The sequence below is a fragment of the Pelobates fuscus genome, chromosome 12 (genome assembly GCF_036172605.1).
Source record: "Pelobates fuscus isolate aPelFus1 chromosome 12, aPelFus1.pri, whole genome shotgun sequence".
In the NCBI taxonomy this organism is placed as follows: Eukaryota; Metazoa; Chordata; class Amphibia; order Anura; family Pelobatidae; genus Pelobates; species Pelobates fuscus.
The window spans coordinates 97,372,035-97,393,852 of NC_086328.1; the positions used below are offsets into that span (position 1 = coordinate 97,372,035).

Genomic DNA, 21,818 nt, shown 5'->3' on the forward strand with positions numbered 1-21,818 from the left:
TCTCTTGATTCCTGTCCTCAGCTTATTATAGATTACTTTCCCAATTCTCCACATATCTGTCATTTTGCCTATTAGAGGGGCATTTATTTGATCCAGACATCCTATGGGCTAATAGTACATCTTCTTAACTCCTTTACTCTGCTCTATCTTTTCTGGTTTGATTAGGACTCAACACAATTGCAAACCTACCTAAATTTCATACCACTGAGTTTTTTGTGTGAAAAACAATCTTAAAATCCAAATACAAAAGTTAGTAACTTTTTTTTTAAAGAAATTAAATTAGATTGTATTACTTTTATTAAAGAACGTCTGCTGATTTAATGCTCCATTGATTGGTTTCTATAAATTTGGATTAAAAGAAGAAAAAAATGACACATAAAGAATGAACAGAACAAAATACGATGATATTGTGCAGCGTTTAAATAGTGTAGCCTGCATTTACCAGTATAGATTTTCCGATTTTGCTTTAATAACTAGGTAAAAAAATATTGCATGCATTACAATGACAATACCCATTTACACTTACCTCTTATTAAAAAAAAGTACTTTTGTATAATTTTAGTGTATGTACAGCTAAATCTGAAGTTGACTGCAAATATGATCAGTCAGGTAAGATATCTACTGCATATATTAAGCCACTGCTTGGTGTTCAGGATTTCCTCTAGAACCCATCAATTTCATTTTTCCTTTTCACAGCTTGTTTCTGCATTGTCAATGGTACAAGATATGAAGAAAATGATATCATCTACTCTGGAGTAGAGTCTGGAATCTGCTTTGTTGTAAGATGTGTAAATGGAACAGAGAAGGTAGAAATGGAACCTTGTTCGACCACAACAGTAGTAACAACAACAAGTGCTGTTACTTCTACTCAGACCGTCTCTACCACAACAGGTAGTAACTCTATTGGTCATCCTAATTGCTCGTTAAATGTACAATATGATGCCTTTAAGAGTCACAAGGAAATTATTAATCTCATTGAGGTCCAAGTAAAAATAGTAATTGAATGTTTTTTAATTTTTCACATGCGCGCCGGCAATGTCGGAACACTTGAACTCAATGTTTATTTTTAAAGGAAAAGTAGTTATAATTAAGAGTTGTTCTGAAAAATCAATGATGCATTAATGTTATTAATACTGATCAACTCAAAAATGTACAAATTAAAACATTGCAGTTTTTATTGGAAATAATGATATTACATATAATGTTATAATAATATATAATGTGAAATATCCCAAACAATATATATTAAATCTCTAACTTTGGCCAGCGTTTGTGACTAAGTGGCTACTACAAAAGACTTGACATACCCCATTTTGAATACCCTGGGTTGTCTACTTTTACAAATGGTATGCCATGATGTGGTTCATTTTAATTCCTGGGCTGCTATATGGTCTCAAAGGCAACATAGGCCCAGCAATCCAATCTGGCAAATTTCAATGTGAAAACATGGAAAAGCCCTACATTTGACAACTTTAAGTTTGCAAAAGCCCATAAAACCTGTACATTGGGGGCACTGTTGTACTCGGGAGCAGGGCAGAACTGGGGATACGAAGCAGCCCTGGAACTAAATCTATGCCAGCCCCATAAGTCATTGTGCTATGTAGGGTGTTTATATATATATATATATATATATATATATATATATATATATATATATATATATATATATATATATATATATATATTATTATTTATACATTTCTTCTTCTAATTCAAAATATTAGTCCTTTCAGGGTAATTAAATTATACAGTAAAGCATACTCACACACAGACACAGACAAATAGGCTCATTGACAGACAATCTCAATGACACATAGACAAGGTTACTGGCACACATACAAATTTAGTACAGACAAACTCTGATACACACACAAGCTTACTACAGACAAGCTCACTGTCACACACACACGCTTACTACAGACAAGCTCACTGATGCGCACACACTCTCCCTACAGACAAGCCCATTGACACACACATGCTCCCTACAGAAGAGCTCACTAACACACAGATTCACTACAGACAAGCTCATTGACACACACATGCTCATTACAGACAAGCTCACTGACACACATATGGTCACTACAGACAAGCTCACGATCACACACATGCTTACTACAGACAAGCTCACTGTGCACACATGCTCACCACAGACAGACTCCGACACACCCATGCTCCTTACAGACAAGCTCACTAACACACACACACACACACACATATGATCCTTGCAGACAAGCTCACTGACACACATACAAGCTCACTCAGTAGCAGGCACACACACAAACTCACTAGCAGGCGCACACATACAGAGGTACCCTCACTAGCAGATGCGCGCACACACACACACACACACACACACACACAGAAGCTTGCTCGCTCTCTCACTAGCAGATGCACACACACAAAGACATCCACACACACACAGGCAGACAGTCACACACACACTCACACACACACACACAGTCACACACAAAGGCAGACAGTAACACACAAAGGCAGACAGTAACACACACACACACGCAGACAGTCAAACACACAGGCAGACAGTCACACACACACACAGGCAGACAGTCACACACAGACAGTCACACACAGACAGTCACACACACACACACAATAACACACCCAGGCAGACAGTCACACACACAGGCAGACAGTCACACACACACACACATACACACACACACACAGACAGTCACACACACACAGGCAGACAGTCACACACACAAGCAGACATTCACACACACAGTCACACACACACAGACAGTCACACACACACAGGCAGACAGTCACACACTCACAGGCAGTCACACACACACTGACCTGCTTCTTACCTCCACATCCCTTGGAGCTCCTGGAGGCTGGTTGTTGAGGAAGCAGTGACTCCTTCCTGCTTCCCATGCAGCAGTTACCAGGGCCCCCGCCGCACACTAAGCTCCGCCCCACCGCACGCTAGGCTCTGCCCCACCACACACTAGGCTCCGCCCCTGCCACATTTAAAAAAAAAAAATTATGATTCCGGCCGTCCATGTGTGAGCTGTGCCACCATTGCTCCCATGGGGCCCTGTGTGGGCCGCACAGCTCACACATAGCCGGCCGGGATTACATGAGCCTGATCACTGATTAGGGCTGTCAGGTCAGCCCCAGGTGAGGCGGCCCACCGGGAAATTTCCCGGTATCCTGGTGGGCCAGTCTGGCCCTGCTCGGGAGATGTTGCTGAACACATATTGGGGGTTTCTTTGTCTTTGGCAGTAACACCTAATAGGAGCTGATAATCCATGCCTAAGGATGAATGTGTGTGAAAAATAGCACAAAAAAATTACAACCCAAATGTTTGACAGAGACTGGTGGTAGAATTAGTGCATGGAAAGTGTTATAAATACCAGCCTAGGGTGTCTACTTTTCAAAAATATATGGTTTGATGGGGGTAAATTATATTGTCTAGCTTCAAAAATGGCCCAAACGGGACATGGGTGCATGATGACTTATCGTGAAAATTCCAAGTTGGAAAACTCCAAATAAGGTCTTTTAGCCCCCAGAGAACACAACACACCTATACATGGTTGGTATCCCTTTACTCAGGAGATGATGCTGACACATATTGGGGTGGTCTTTGGCAGTAACCCTTAAAGTTCTTAGTACATAAATTCTTAAATGTGTCTCACAATAATCACCAATTATTTTTTATTTGGCATAGATTGGTAGTAAAATGACTGCATGAAAAGATTCAAAATACCCCAGGTTTAATACCTTAGGTTGTCTTCTTTTTGAAGGGTTATTCAAGTTACAATGTAACTTGTGTTAATTTAAATTTTTTTAAAAAAAAACTGGTTTGGAAATAGCAAAATGCTACTTGTGCTTATAGCCCAATAACTTTCCAAAAAAAAGCTAAGAACGTGCTAACATTGGGCATTTCTAAACTCAGAACAAAATTTAGAAACTATTTAGCATGGGTGTCTTTTGGCAGTTGTAGATGTGTAACAGATTTTGGGGGTCAAAGTTCGAAAAAGTGCATTTTTTTCCATTTTCTTCATCATATTTTATAATTTTTTTACAGTAAATTATATGATATGATGAAAATAATGGTATCTTTAGAAAGACCATTAAATGGCGAGAAAAACAGTATATAATATGTGTGGGTACAGTAAATGAGTAAGAGGAAAATTACAGCTAAACACAAACACCACAGAAATTTAAAAAGAGCCTTGGTCCCAATGGCAAGAATTTTGAAAAACGTCCTGGTCACTAAGGGGTTAAAGCTAAATTTAGGACTTAGATATGGGCAAGGATTAGGACATAAAAGTACCAATCTGCCTGGTTTAAGAGTGAGTTATTCTATTGGGCAACAGCTGCTATTTGCATTACTTTATATCTTAGCGTAAATGTTTTAATATAAACAAAGTAGAGAAAAGTACAATTACTTATGCTTTTTTAACTTATCTTTGCAGTGATTCCTCCATCTACTACTCTTGGTTCAACAAGTAAGTACCAGTTTCTAAACTTCATATGATATCAAATCATATTTTCATAATGATAACTATGAGAATATGAGAATAATATAACATTGCAGCATAGACATAAATATGTTTCAGTTGAACTGTATCAAAAAATAGCTAAGTGCCAATCATCAGCATGTAACTTTGCATTTAAGGATCAACTACCTCATATGTTGACTCTCTTGAGTCTATTAGTTGACTAAATGTAAGACAAATATGTCTAAACAAATGCACAGTCTAAATTTGTAAATACATAAGTAAGACATTTTATACTTTTTTTATAAGAAAAATTATTGATGTGAACTGAAAGACAAAGTGCAGAATTCTGACCAAATTTGTTGAATCGACAATACAACAAAAATATATAATTTTAGTTATATTCCTGAATTAGTTATTTTGGATTAAATTATGTAATTCTGTTTTCAGTTAACTCCCTATTTGGTAAATAAACTAATTGATTATTTAGAAGTACCTTTCTATAGTTGTTTTTTTTTTTTTTTGTGAATAGCTTGCATTCTTGAATTTGTTTGTAAGTGGACAGAATGGTATGATGTCAGTACACCACAGAAAGACCCGGAAGGTGGTGAATATGAAACATATGATGAGATTAGGAAACACCACTCATTCTGTAATGCTCCTCATGATATTCAATGCAGAGCAGTTGGAGCGCCTGATGTAAATTTGGATAGCATAGGACAGACAGTCCATTGCGATGTATCATATGGACTAGTTTGTAGAAATAATGAGCAGAAGCAACAAGACAGCCTTTGGCAAATCTGTTATGACTATGAGGTCCGTATGAACTGCTGCGAATGGATCTGTGCAACCCCGACAACAATCCCACCAAGTTCTACCACAACAACAAAAACAACAACCTCTCCAGCCACCTCAACTCCAAGCCCACCATCAACAACAAGCTCACCAAGTACTACCACAACAACAGATACAACAACCTCCTCAACTCCCTCAACTACAAGCCCACCAAGTACTCCCACAACAACAGAAACAACAACCTCCTCAACTCCCTCAACTACAAGCCCGACATCAACAAGTACTCCCACAACAACAGAAACAACAACCTCCTCAAATCCTTCAACAACAAGTCCAACTTCAACAAGTACTTCCACAACAGAGAGTACAACAACACCTACTATATCAACGGAAACATCAACCTCAGGTTAGTGTTGGTTAGATTGACACAAGCGATGGTGTAAACTGTTGCTGGATTAAAATAAACATTATTTACATTTATAGATTTAGAACTGAAACTAGAGTTTATATACTCCATGAATATATAGCAAATGTTGGTGCTTTTATCTATTTTATAGTTCAGTGCCCTCCACCATGCTGAATTGTTTCATTGGGGAAAAATCCTTGATCAACTTCTATTTGTAAACGGAAATTATTAAAATATTAAAGTCTAAGTCGATGTGTTGCATCTTCGACACTGCAGTTGGTAAACATTCTTTGTATTGTACTTACTAGTGCAGCAGATACTCATGAGCCTTTACTCTTACTAATTGTTTGGAAATTAATTATCATTAGTTTAGTTTCTCACCATGCCCCTAAATAGAGTCAAATTAAAATCAATTACAAAAGCCACTACTATGTTTCCAGGAGGTATAACTGCTAAATTATTATTACAGAAGTCACAAGTCCTACAACTAGCAGTGTGACTTTCACTACTACGATAACACCCGCAACTACAACATGTACCACTGAAGAAACGCCTGAAACTACTCCAACGTTCAGTCCAAGTGTCTCACCTACACGTAAGTAATCTCAAATACATCCATTTTACTTCCTGAATATAAATATAAAAAAAACGAGCAAACATGCCAAGTTAATTACTTTAAAGTTAATTACTATTTTACATAACAGAAAATACATTGAAATATGTTACACCAAATCTGTATTCCTATCATTTAGTGTTACTGTCCTAATGTTTGGTGGCCCCCTCCCCCCTGCCATTTGTCATAAAAAGGTATCAAATAGATTTTTTTATTTAACTTTTTCCAGTGTCAAGGCTTCCTCAGAACAACAGTCACTTCAAATTTCCCCATTGGAAAAAACTGAATCAATACTCTCCAATGTGGACTGCAGTCAAAAGAGTTTTAGTCTTTCACTGCAACAGGAAGTGCGACTAGTGGCTATTTAGCATAAAAATATATAAAATAGATGTTTTATTTACCTTTTTCTGGTGCCTAGGCACCCTCAGTATGCACAACGTATCCAACTTTCCTGTTGGAAGGCATTGGATTAAGGCAGTCATAAGAGTTTTACTTTTTTACTGCACCAAGAAGCAACAAGAAGCACCTTTAGTAGCGGTCACTTTCTAAAAAAAAAACACAATGCTTTACATTGCAGGGTTAAACCAACAGGAGAACAGCACCCAAGAAACTTTGTTGAAATAAAGTTCTCTGGGTGACATTAGTAGTCTTTTGGTAATTGCTCTATCTGCTAATAAGAAACCTATAGCTGAAAACTTGTGGGAATCCAACCGTAGATAGCCTTGAATTGTTCATGTCATTACATGAATGGCAAGTAAGATGTGAGCTGGGCAGTTTTCTTTTTTTATCTTTTGATGTCAACACAACTTTTGAATTGATGAAAAAGCTCAATTAACTTTTAATGATTTCTGGGACCCTTGGAAGATTTGACTCACTCATGGAATATTCAGAGAGTAGTCCCTTTTTTTTAAAGGATGGGTTTGAATTCTGGCTGAAGAATGAGTGTTCCTTCACCTGAGTGCATGCTGTACACTTGTTTTTATTGTTTACTGTTCGTATTTCTTTTCTTTTTTGTTTTAAATTATGTATTATGTTTGTTTTTGTGATTTTTTATAAGCAAGTATTGGCATTAGTTTACATTTATATACTAGGATCTGTTGAATATCTTTACTCTTTTCCATATGCCGATATAGCTAAGCTTCCCAATTGCACTTCACCCAACCGCCATTTGTTTTTTTTCATCCTTTTGAGCTTGGATATTTAAGTTTTGCCCATCCATTTAGGTGTTGACTGTTATATTTAACTATGTATGTTTTCAGTTTAAAGATTGTATGTCTCTCAAGTATATGCTCCTACAGTAAATTATCGTTCTCTGAAATATACTCTTTCTCATGTGGTATGCAATTTCACCCTATATAAATAAAGATTTGCAAAAACTCATTACTGGATATTTAGACTATGGTGATTTTGTCCTATTATGAGGTGAAAAGTAGATATTTAACTGAGCTATAATTATAATTAAGCATTGCAGACATAAAATGATTAAATAATTTACATTTAATCAAGATAACATATTTCACTCATATTTTAATAAAAAATATGCTTTCTATCTTTATCCCACAGCCACCTGTGTCCCTGTAAAAGAATGCAAGTGGTCAGATTGGTTTGATGTAAGCTACCCTAAATATGAGGAGAATGGGGGTGATTTTGAAACTTATGAGAACATTCGCAAAGAAGGACATGAGATCTGTGATAAGCCAGATAACATTTCCTGCAGAGCAGAGAGATACAAAGATGTCCCACTGGACCAACTGGGTCAGATTGTGACCTGTGATGTATCCAGTGGACTTGTCTGTTATAACAAAGACCAGACCAGCGGATTCCTTCCTGTGTGTTACAACTATCAGATAAGTGTTTACTGCTGTGAAGAACATTATGATCAAGAGGACTGCATAAGTACAACCGCATCTACCACCACATCAAGCACACCCCAAACAACTACACCTGCGTCTACAACAGTTACAACAACTACTCCTTCCTCTTCAACAAGCACAACAGAACTAACAACCAGCCCAACAAGACCTACTGAATCTACAACATCCTCGGTGACAACCTCTCCAACAATTTCAAGTACATCTATCACCACATCAAGCACAACCCAAACTACAATTCCTCCTACATCTGAGACAACCACCACAATAAGCACCTCCCAAACAACTACCCCTACAACTACCACAACGAGCACACCTGAAACAAATACCCTTACAATTACCACAATAAGCACACCCCAAACAACTACCCCTGCATCTACAACAGTTACAACAACCACTCCTTCCTCTACAACAAGCACAACAGAACTCACAACCAGCCCAACAAGTCCTACTGAATCTACAACAACCTCGGTGACCACCTCTCCAACAATTTCAAGTAAGAGGATTAACTATTCTAAAAATTGTTAAAATAAAGACTCCTTCCAAAATAATTTTGCTATATAACCATGTATTTAGTTTGGTAAATACAGACATTAAGACTATAAACTCAGAATAAAATATGTACCGTTTCAGTACTAGAAAATATAAGCTATTATAAACTGCTTATGGAGGAAGCTAATGTGGTTAAGATATAGAAATCAGAAGTCCATTTTATAATTATTTTTTTAGGTAACTTAAAGGATACAACACATTAATAGTTGCTGCACACACTAATAGTGACCTGTCTATTTATCATTGAAAATTCAGAGTCAATCCAATTGTAGACAGCGTTTCACTGATCATGTCATTGAATGAGTGGTTGGTGAGATACGAGCTGGGCAGGGAGAGAAACCTGCATGTATTTTATAAGATATTAGGAGTCTTAATTTTTCTAAAGGGCTATAAAAAGCAACTTATGATTTGATGAAAAAAGCTACATTTACTTGTATTGCTTACTGGCTATTTGGCTATGCTGTCATCTCCCTATTAAGAGGTGAAAAGTAGTCATTTATAACAGGGCTATAAGTTTAAATAATCATGGTAGACCTAATGATTAAATAATTCATGTTTAAACAACTACTGAACATATATCACTTATATTTGAATAAAACATAATGTCTGCCTTCATCCCACAGGCACCTGTGTCCCTGTAAAAGAATGCAAGTGGTCAGATTGGTTTGATGTAAGCTACCCTAAATATGAGGAGAATGGGGGTGATTTTGAAACCTATGAGAACATTCGCAAAGAAGGACATGAGATCTGTGATAAGCCAGAGAACATTTCCTGCAGAGCAGAGAGATACAAAGATGTCCCACTGGACCAGCTCGGTCAGATTGTGACCTGTGATGTTTCCAGTGGACTTGTCTGTTATAACAAAGACCAGACCAGCGGATTCCTTCCTGTGTGTTACAACTATCAGATAAGTGTTTACTGCTGTGAAGAACATTATGATCAAGAGGATTGTATAAGTACAACCGCATCTACCACCACATCAAGCACACCCCAAACAACTACCACTACAACTATAACAAGCACACCCCAAACAACTACACCTGCGTCTACAACAGTTACAACAACTACTCCTTCCTCTTCAACAAGCACAACAGAACTCACAACCAGCCCAACAAGACCTACTGAATCTACAACATCCTCGGTGACAACCTCTCCAACAATTTCAAGTACATCTATCACCACATCAAGCACAACCCAAACTACAATTCCTCCTACATCTGAGACAACCACCACAATAAGCACCTCCCAAACAACTACCACAACGAGCACACCTGAAACAAATACCCCTACAATTAGCACAATAAGCACACCCCAAACAACTACCCCTGCATCTACAACAGTTACAACAACCACTCCTTCCTCTACAACAAGCTCAACAGAACTCACAACCAGGCCAACAAGTCCTACTGAATCTACAACAACCTCGGTGACCACCTCTCCAACAATTTCAAGTAAGAGGATTAACTATTCTAAAAATTGTTAAAATAAAGACTCCTTCCAAAATAGTTTTGCTATATAACCATGTATTTAGTTTAGTAAATACAGACATTAAGACTATAAACTCAGAATAAAATATGTACCGTTTCAGTACAAGAAAATATAAGCTATTATAAACTGCTTATGGAGGAAGCTAATGTGGTTAAGATATAGAAATCAGAAGTCCATTTTATAAAAAAAAATTAAAGTTACTTAAAGGATACAACACATTAATAGTTGCTGCACACACTAATAGTGACCTGTCTATTTATCATTGAAAATTCAGAGTCAATCCAATTGTAGACAGCGTTTCACTGATCATGTCATTGAATGAGTGGTTGGTGAGATACGAGCTGGGCAGGGAGAGAAACCTGCATGTATTTTATAAGATATTAGGAGTCTTAATTTTTCTAAAGGGCTATAAAAAGCAACTTATGATTTGATGAAAAAAGCTACATTTACTTGTATTGCTTACTGGCTATTTGGCTATGCTGTCATCTCCCTATTATGAGGTGAAAAGTAGTCATTGATAACAGGGCTATACGTTTAATTAATCATGGTAGACCTAATGATTAAAGAATTCATGTTTAAACAACTACTGAACATATATCACTTATATTTTAATAAAACATAATGTCTGCCTTTATCCCACAGCCACCTGTGTCCCTGTAAAAGAATGCAAGTGGTCAGATTGGTTTGATGTAAGCTACCCTAAATATGAGGAGAATGGGGGTGATTTTGAAACCTATGAGAACATTCGCAAAGAAGGACATGAGATCTGTGATAAGCCAGAGAACATTTCCTGCAGAGCAGAGAGATACAAAGATGTCCCACTGGACCAGCTCGGTCAGATTGTGACCTGTGATGTTTCCAGTGGACTTGTCTGTTATAACAAAGACCAGACCAGCGGATTCCTTCCTGTGTGTTACAACTATCAGATAAGTGTTTACTGCTGTGAAGAACATTATGATCAAGAGGATTGTATAAGTACAACCGCATCTACCACCACATCAAGCACACCCCAAACAACTACCACTACAACTATAACAAGCACACCCCAAACAACTACACCTGCGTCTACAACAGTTACAACAACTACTCCTTCCTCTTCAACAAGCACAACAGAACTCACAACCAGCCCAACAAGACCTACTGAATCTACAACATCCTCGGTGACAACCTCTCCAACAATTTCAAGTACATCTATCACCACATCAAGCACAACCCAAACTACAATTCCTCCTACATCTGAGACAACCACCACAATAAGCACCTCCCAAACAACTACCACAACGAGCACACCTGAAACAAATACCCCTACAATTAGCACAATAAGCACACCCCAAACAACTACCCCTGCATCTACAACAGTTACAACAACCACTCCTTCCTCTACAACAAGCTCAACAGAACTCACAACCAGGCCAACAAGTCCTACTGAATCTACAACAACCTCGGTGACCACCTCTCCAACAATTTCAAGTAAGAGGATTAACTATTCTAAAAATTGTTAAAATAAAGACTCCTTCCAAAATAGTTTTGCTATATAACCATGTATTTAGTTTAGTAAATACAGACATTAAGACTATAAACTCAGAATAAAATATGTACCGTTTCAGTACAAGAAAATATAAGCTATTATAAACTGCTTATGGAGGAAGCTAATGTGGTTAAGATATAGAAATCAGAAGTCCATTTTATAAAAAAAAATTAAAGTTACTTAAAGGATACAACACATTAATAGTTGCTGCACACACTAATAGTGACCTGTCTATTTATCATTGAAAATTCAGAGTCAATCCAATTGTAGACAGCGTTTCACTGATCATGTCATTGAATGAGTGGTTGGTGAGATACGAGCTGGGCAGGGAGAGAAACCTGCATGTATTTTATAAGATATTAGGAGTCTTAATTTTTCTAAAGGGCTATAAAAAGCAACTTATGATTTGATGAAAAAAGCTACATTTACTTGTATTGCTTACTGGCTATTTGGCTATGCTGTCATCTCCCTATTATGAGGTGAAAAGTAGTCATTGATAACAGGGCTATACGTTTAATTAATCATGGTAGACCTAATGATTAAAGAATTCATGTTTAAACAACTACTGAACATATATCACTTATATTTTAATAAAACATAATGTCTGCCTTTATCCCACAGCCACCTGTGTCCCTGTAAAAGAATGCAAGTGGTCAGATTGGTTTGATGTAAGCTACCCTAAATATGAAGAGAATGGGGGTGATTTTGAAACCTATGAGAACATTCGCAAAGAAGGACATGAGATCTGTGATAAGCCAGAGAACATTTCCTGCAGAGCAGAGAGATACAAAGATGTCCCACTGGACCAGCTCGGTCAGATTGTGACCTGTGATGTTTCCAGTGGACTTGTCTGTTATAACAAAGACCAGACCAGCGGATTCCTTCCTGTGTGTTACAACTATCAGATTAGTGTATACTGCTGTGAAGAACATTATGATCAAGAGGATTGCATAAGTACAACCGCATCTACCACCACATCAAGCACACCCCAAACAACTACACCTGCATCTACAACAGTTACAACAACTACTCCTCCCTCTACAACAAGCACAACAGAACTCACAACAAGCCCAACAATACCTACTGAATCTACAACATCCTCGGTGACCACCTCTCCAACAATTTCAAGAACATCTATCACCACATCAAGCACAACCCAAACTGCAATTCCTCCTACATCTGCGACAACTACCACAATCAGCACCTCCCAAACAACTACCCCTACAACCACCACAACGAGCACACCTGAAACAAATACCCCTACAATTACCACAATAAGCACACCCCAAACAACTACCCCTGCATCTACAACAGCTACAACAACCACTCCTTCCTCTTCAACAAGCACAACAGAACTCACAACTAGCCCAACAAGACCTACTGAATCTACAACATCCTCGGTGACAACCTCTCCAACAATTTCAAGTACATCTATCTCCACATCAAGCACAACCCAAACTACAATTTCTCCTACATCTGCGACAACTACCACAATCAGCACCTCCCAAACAACTACCCCTAAAACTACCACAACGAGCACACCTGAAACAAATACCCCTACAATTACCACAATAAGCACACCCCAAACAACTACCCCTGCATCTACAACAGTTACAACAACCACTACTTCCTCTACAACAAGCACAACAGAACTCACAACCAGCCCAACAAGTCCTACTGAATCTACAACAACCTCAGTGACCACCTCTCCAACAATTTCAAGTAAGTGGATTAACTATTCTAAAAATTGTTAAAATAAAGACTCCTTCCAAAATAGTTTTGCTATATAACCATGTATTTAGTTTGGTAAATACAGACATTAAGACTATAAACTCAGAATAAAATATGTACCGTTTCAGTACTAGAAAATATAAGCTATTATAATCTGCTTATGGAGGAAGCTAATGTGGTTAAGATATAGAAATCAGAAGTCCATTTTATAAAAAAAAAATTAAGTAACTTAAAGGATACAACACATTAATAGTTGCTGCACACACTAATAGTGACCTGTCTATTTATCATTGAAAATTCAGAGTCAATCCAATTGTAGACAGCGTTTCACTGATCATGTCATTGAATGAGTGGTTGGTGAGATACGAGCTGGGCAGGGAGAGAAACCTGCATGTATTTTATAAGATATTAGGAGTCTTAATTTTTCTAAAGGGCTATAAAAAGCAACTTATGATTTGATGAAAAAAGCTACATTTACTTGTATTGCTTACTGGCTATTTGGCTATGCTGTCATCTCCCTATTAAGAGGTGAAAAGTAGTCATTTATAACAGGGCTATAAGTTTAAATAATCATGGTAGACCTAATGATTAAATAATTCATGTTTAAACAACTACTGAACATATATCACTTATATTTGAATAAAACATAATGTCTGCCTTCATCCCACAGGCACCTGTGTCCCTGTAAAAGAATGCAAGTGGTCAGATTGGTTTGATGTAAGCTACCCTAAATATGAGGAGAATGGGGGTGATTTTGAAACCTATGAGAACATTCGCAAAGAAGGACATGAGATCTGTGATAAGCCAGAGAACATTTCCTGCAGAGCAGAGAGATACAAAGATGTCCCACTGGACCAGCTCGGTCAGATTGTGACCTGTGATGTTTCCAGTGGACTTGTCTGTTATAACAAAGACCAGACCAGCGGATTCCTTCCTGTGTGTTACAACTATCAGATAAGTGTTTACTGCTGTGAAGAACATTATGATCAAGAGGATTGTATAAGTACAACCGCATCTACCACCACATCAAGCACACCCCAAACAACTACCACTACAACTATAACAAGCACACCCCAAACAACTACACCTGCGTCTACAACAGTTACAACAACTACTCCTTCCTCTTCAACAAGCACAACAGAACTCACAACCAGCCCAACAAGACCTACTGAATCTACAACATCCTCGGTGACAACCTCTCCAACAATTTCAAGTACATCTATCACCACATCAAGCACAACCCAAACTACAATTCCTCCTACATCTGAGACAACCACCACAATAAGCACCTCCCAAACAACTACCACAACGAGCACACCTGAAACAAATACCCCTACAATTAGCACAATAAGCACACCCCAAACAACTACCCCTGCATCTACAACAGTTACAACAACCACTCCTTCCTCTACAACAAGCTCAACAGAACTCACAACCAGGCCAACAAGTCCTACTGAATCTACAACAACCTCGGTGACCACCTCTCCAACAATTTCAAGTAAGAGGATTAACTATTCTAAAAATTGTTAAAATAAAGACTCCTTCCAAAATAGTTTTGCTATATAACCATGTATTTAGTTTAGTAAATACAGACATTAAGACTATAAACTCAGAATAAAATATGTACCGTTTCAGTACAAGAAAATATAAGCTATTATAAACTGCTTATGGAGGAAGCTAATGTGGTTAAGATATAGAAATCAGAAGTCCATTTTATAAAAAAAAATTAAAGTTACTTAAAGGATACAACACATTAATAGTTGCTGCACACACTAATAGTGACCTGTCTATTTATCATTGAAAATTCAGAGTCAATCCAATTGTAGACAGCGTTTCACTGATCATGTCATTGAATGAGTGGTTGGTGAGATACGAGCTGGGCAGGGAGAGAAACCTGCATGTATTTTATAAGATATTAGGAGTCTTAATTTTTCTAAAGGGCTATAAAAAGCAACTTATGATTTGATGAAAAAAGCTACATTTACTTGTATTGCTTACTGGCTATTTGGCTATGCTGTCATCTCCCTATTATGAGGTGAAAAGTAGTCATTGATAACAGGGCTATACGTTTAATTAATCATGGTAGACCTAATGATTAAAGAATTCATGTTTAAACAACTACTGAACATATATCACTTATATTTTAATAAAACATAATGTCTGCCTTTATCCCACAGCCACCTGTGTCCCTGTAAAAGAATGCAAGTGGTCAGATTGGTTTGATGTAAGCTACCCTAAATATGAAGAGAATGGGGGTGATTTTGAAACCTATGAGAACATTCGCAAAGAAGGACATGAGATCTGTGATAAGCCAGAGAACATTTCCTGCAGAGCAGAGAGATACAAAGATGTCCCACTGGACCAGCTCGGTCAGATTGTGACCTGTGATGTTTCCAGTGGACTTGTCTGTTATAACAAAGACCAGACCAGCGGATTCCTTCCTGTGTGTTACAACTATCAGATTAGTGTATACTGCTGTGAAGAACATTATGATCAAGAGGATTGTATAAGTACAACCGCATCTACCACCACATCAAGCTCACCCCAAACAACTACACCTGCATCTACAACAGTTACAACAACTACTCCTCCCTCTACAACAAGCACAACAGAACTCACAACAAGCCCAACAATACCTACTGAATCTACAACATCCTCGGTGACCACCTCTCCAACAATTTCAAGAACATCTATCACCACATCAAGCACAACCCAAACTGCAATTCCTCCTACATCTGAGACAACTACCACAATAAGCACCTCCCAAACAACTACCCCTACAACCACCACAACGAGCACACCTGAAACAAATACCCCTACAATTACCACAATAAGCACACCCCAAACAACTACCCCTGCATCTACAACAGCTACAACAACCACTCCTTCCTCTTCAACAAGCACAACAGAACTCACAACTAGCCCAACAAGACCTACTGAATCTACAACATCCTCGGTGACAACCTCTCCAACAATTTCAAGTACATCTATCTCCACATCAAGCACAACCCAAACTACAATTTCTCCTACATCTGCGACAACTACCACAATAAGCACCTCCCAAATAACTACCCCTAAAACTACCACAACCAGCACACCTGAAACAAATACCCCTACAATTACCACAATAAGCACACCCCAAACAACTACCCCTGCATCTACAACAGTTACAACAACCACTACTTCCTCTACAACAAGCACAACAGAACTCACAACCAGCCCAACAAGTCCTACTGAATCTACAACAACCTCGGTGACCACCTCTCCAACAATTTCAAGTAAGTGGATTAACTATTCTAAAAATTGTTAAAATAAAGACTCCTTCCAAAATAGTTTTGCTATATAACCATGTATTTAGTTTGGTAAATACAGACATTAAGACTATAAACTCAGAATAAAATATGTACCGTTTCAATACTAGAAAATATAAGCTATTATAATCTGCTTATGGAGGAAGCTAATGTGGTTAAGATATAGAAATCAGAAGTCCATTTTATAAAAAAAAAATTAAGTAACTTAAAGGATACAACACATTAATAGTTGCTGCACACACTAATAGTGACCTGTCTATTTATCATTGAAAACTCAGAGTCAATCCAATTGTAGACAGCATTTCACTGATCATGTCATTGAATGAGTGGTTGGTGAGATACGAGCTGGGCAGGGAGAGAAACCTGCATGTATTTTTATAAGATATTAGGAGTCTTAATTTTTCTAAAGGGCTATACTTATGATTTGATGAAAAAAGCTACATTTACTTGTATTGCTTACTGGCTATTTGGCTATGCTGTCATCTCCCTATTATGAGGTGAAAAGTAGTCATTGATAACAGGGCTATACGTTTAATTAATCATGGTAGACCTAATGATTAAAGAATTCATGTTTAAACAACTACTGAACATATATCACTTATATTTTAATAAAACATAATGTCTGCCTTTATCCCACAGCCACCTGTGTCCCTGTAAAAGAATGCAAGTGGTCAGATTGGTTTGATGTAAGCTACCCTAAATATGAAGAGAATGGGGGTGATTTTGAAACCTATGAGAACATTCGCAAAGAAGGACATGAGATCTGTGATAAGCCAGATAACATTTCCTGCAGAGCAGAGAGATACAAAGATGTCCCACTGGACCAGCTCGGTCAGATTGTGACCTGTGATGTTTCCAGTGGACTTGTCTGTTATAACAAAGACCAGACCAGCGGATTCCTTCCTGTGTGTTACAACTATCAGATTAGTGTTTACTGCTGTGAAGAACATTATGATCAAGAGGATTGTATAAGTACAACCGCATCTACCACCACATCAAGCACACCCCAAACAACTACACCTGCATCTACAACAGTTACAACAACTACTCCTCCCTCTACAACAAGCACCACAGAACTCACAACAAGCCCAACAATACCTACTGAATCTACAACATCCTCGGTGATCACCTCTCCAACAATTTCAAGAACATCTATCACCACATCAAGCACAACCCAAACTGCAATTCCTCCTACATCTGAGACAACTACCACAATAAGCACCTCCCAAACAACTACCCCTACAACCACCACAACGAGCACACCTGAAACAAATACCCCTACAATTACCACAATAAGCACACCCCAAACAACTACCCCTGCATCTACAACAGCTACAACAACCACTCCTTCCTCTTCAACAAGCACAACAGAACTCACAACTAGCCCAACAAGACCTACTGAATCTACAACATCATCGGTGACAACCTCTCCAACAATTTCAAGTACATCTATCTCCACATCAAGCACAACCCAAACTACAATTTCTCCTACATCTGAGACAACTACCACAATAAGCACCTCCCAAACAACTACCCCTAAAACTACCACAACAAGCACACCTGAAACAAATACCCCTACAATTACCACAATAAGCACACCGCAAACAACTACCCCTGCATCTACAACAGTTACAACAACCACTCCTTTCTCTACAACAAGCACAACAGAACTCACAACCAGCCCAACAAGTCCTACTGAATCTACAACAACCTCGGTGACCACCTCTCCAACAATTTCAAGTAAGAGGATTAACTATTCTAAAAATTGTTAAAATAAAGACTCCTTCCAAAATAGTTTTGCTATATAACCATGTATTTAGTTTTTTTAAATACAGACATTAAGACTATAAACTCAGAATAAAATATGTACCGTTTCAGTACTAGAAAATATAAGCTATTATAATCTGCTTATGGAGGAAGCTAATGTGGTTAAGATATAGAAATCAGAAGTCCATTTTATAAAAAAAAATTTAAGTAACTTAAAGGATACAACACATTAATAGTTGCTGCACACACTAATAGTGACCTGTCTATTTATCATTGAAAATTCAGAGTCAATCCAATTGTAGACAGCATTTCACTGATCATGTCATTGAATGAGTGGTTGGTGAGATACGGCCTGGGCAGGGAGAGAAACCTGCATGTATTTTATAAGATATTAGGAGTCTTAATTTTTCTAAAGGGCTATAAAAAGCAACTTATGATTTGATGAAAAAAGCTACATTTACTTGTATTGCTTACTGGCTATTTGGCTATGCTGTCATCTCCCTATTATGAGGTGAAAAGTAGTCATTGATAACAGGGCTATAAGTTTAATTAATCATGGTAGACCTAATGATTAAAGAATTCATGTTTAAACAACTACTGAACATATATCACTTATATTTTAATAAAACATAATGTCTGCCTTTATCCCACAGCCACCTGTGTCCCTGTAAAAGAATGCAAGTGGTCAGATTGGTTTGATGTAAGCTACCCTAAATATGAAGAGAATGGGGGTGATTTTGAAACCTATGAGAACATTCGCAAAGAAGGACATGAGATCTGTGATAAGCCAGAGAACATTTCCTGCAGAGCAGAGAGATACAAAGATGTCCCACTGGACCAGCTCGGTCAGATTGTGACCTGTGATGTTTCCAGTGGACTTGTCTGTTATAACAAAGACCAGACCAGCGGATTCCTTCCTGTGTGTTACAACTATCAGATTAGTGTTTACTGCTGTGAAGAACATTATGATCAAGAGGATTGTATAAGTACAACGGCATCTACCACCACATCAAGCACACCCCAAACAACTACACCTGCATCTACAACAGTTACAACAACTACTCCTCCCTCTACAACAAGCACAACAGAACTCACAACAAGCCCAACAATACCTACTGAATCTACAACATCCTCGTTGACAACCTCTCCAACAATTTCAAGAACATCTATCACCACATCAAGCACAACCCAAACTACAATTCCTTCTACATCTGAGACAACTACCACAATAAGCACACCCCATACAACTACCCCTACAACTTCCACAACAAGCACAGCCCAAACAACTACACCTACAATTACCACAATAAGCACACCCCAAACAACTACCTCTGCATCAACAACCGTTACAACAACCACTTCTATCTCCACAACAAGTACAACAGAAGTCTCAAGCAGCCCAACAAGACCTACTGAATCTACAACTTCATCTGTGACCACAACTCCAACAATTTCAAGTAAGAGGATTAATTATGCCCAAAACTGTTATATTGAATAATCCATCCCGAATAGTTTTGCTATGTTACCGTGTATTTAATTTGGTAAAATACAGAAACTTTATAAACTCAGATTAAAATATATTCCCTCTCAGTAATAGAAAATATAAGTTATAATAAATTGCTTATGGAGGAAGCTAAAGTGGTTATGATACAGAAATATAAAGTCCACTTTATGATTTATATGTAGGTAACTTAACGGATACAACACATTAATAGTTGCTGCATCCACTAATTAATGTCTATCATCTGCTGATCGTTGTAAACTCAGAGTTATTCCAATTGTAGACAGCCTCATCAATACTTATGTCTGTCACGGCCCTCAGCTCGCAGCTGCACCGGTTTTAGAGCTAAGCTTTGTAGCAGAGAGATGCCCCGCTGGGGCATCAATCCCCTTCACATGCGGCATCCGAAATAGCGCCGACCATGAGGTTGTAGCTCCGCCTCCAAAGGTCACGCGAACGACGTTGATGCACACACACGTTCTGGGCTCAGAGGCCAAGCCCTAACCAGTCCCTGACCCTGACCAGAGTCCTGACCTCTCTGAATTTCCCAAGTTCATTGCCCTGTCGTGGTTTCCATTCCTGGTTCTCGAGAGCACGTTTTCTTGTCCTTGTTATTCATATTCCCGGTATTCTGACTTTGGCTATTGCTGACTATTCTGATCTCTGGTTTTCTTAGTGATCTTGTGTATTTTTCGCTTCCTTGACCTCGGCTTTCCCTTGACCATTCTCTGTCTTTAAACGTATTAATCTGGCCATTCTAAGAACCAGTTTACGTTCTGTCTATTTTTCTATTCTATGTAGATGTTACATAGTTTTGCGTGTTGGATCACATTAGTAGTCAGGACATTACGACAGGGTAATGGATCCTGCAGAACTATGTAAGATAAGATAGCCTGTGAGAGTATGGTTGAGGATATGGATTACAGACTAGACCAATTTGCCCAAGCATTCCAGACCTTGCTCCAACGAATGGCTCCTCTTGCGTCACCTCAGGTACAGCCGGTTACTCCGGCACCGGTACTTATGGTTTATGAAGCTCCCTCCATAATCCTTTCTCCTCCTCCTTGTTTTGGAGGTGATCCTAAAGAATGTAGGGGGCTTCTCAACCAAATTGAATATCATTTTGAGGCTTCTCCTTGTTTTTTCCCATCAGATAGGTCAAAGATTGGCTACCTTATGAACCAGCTAACGGGTATTAGGCATTTACCTGGGCCAACCATTTATGAGAAAGCGACAACTCCATCGCCCGTAATTACAATTAATTTTTTGCTGAGTTCAAAACGACCTTTAAACCTATGGGAAGAGAAAAGAATGCCGCCAAAGCCTTGGTGAGAATCAAGCAAGGTAATCGCTCTGTCGCTGATTATGCCATCGAATTTAGAACTTTAGCCTTTGAAGTGGACTGGACCAACAGCAGGCTGATTACTGCTTTTTCAGAGGATCTATCCGAGAATGTGCTTGATGAAACCGCAGCTAGAGACCTTCCTGCCAATCTTAACAAATGTATTACCTATATGATTGCAATAGATAACAGACTGAGAGAAAGAGAGAGAACCAAACAGACTAGACATGCTACCCTGTTTCTAGCCCCTCATTTTTCTAATCCTGTTGTATCTGTTCCTGTTCCACCTTCAGAAACCCATGCAGTTGGGGGTAACCAAACTTACTGAAGCAGAAAGACAGTATAGAAAACCATGCCTCCTAAAGGAGGAGTATATGCACTATCTGCTCAAGAAACTATCTATTTAGGAATACATAAAAGACTATCTGAGGAAAGGGCACATAC

At 38.3% G+C, this 21,818-nt stretch overlaps 1 protein-coding gene across 1 annotated transcript in view; it reads left to right on the plus strand.

The window, feature by feature from the left end:
* Positions 1-21,818, plus strand: part of LOC134578517 (mucin-2-like) — an 83,133-nt gene that overhangs the window by 27,839 nt on the left and 33,476 nt on the right. The window contains exons 27-39 of the mRNA XM_063437501.1: positions 563-609; positions 697-891; positions 4,446-4,478; positions 5,002-5,670; positions 6,140-6,265; positions 7,847-8,650; positions 9,330-10,157; positions 10,837-11,664; positions 12,344-13,444; positions 14,124-14,951; positions 15,631-16,731; positions 17,404-18,504; positions 19,185-19,988. Coding sequence (XP_063293571.1) covers positions 563-609; positions 697-891; positions 4,446-4,478; positions 5,002-5,670; positions 6,140-6,265; positions 7,847-8,650; positions 9,330-10,157; positions 10,837-11,664; positions 12,344-13,444; positions 14,124-14,951; positions 15,631-16,731; positions 17,404-18,504; positions 19,185-19,988 — 8,465 coding nt within the window. The remainder of the gene's footprint in view (positions 1-562; positions 610-696; positions 892-4,445; positions 4,479-5,001; positions 5,671-6,139; positions 6,266-7,846; positions 8,651-9,329; positions 10,158-10,836; positions 11,665-12,343; positions 13,445-14,123; positions 14,952-15,630; positions 16,732-17,403; positions 18,505-19,184; positions 19,989-21,818) is intronic.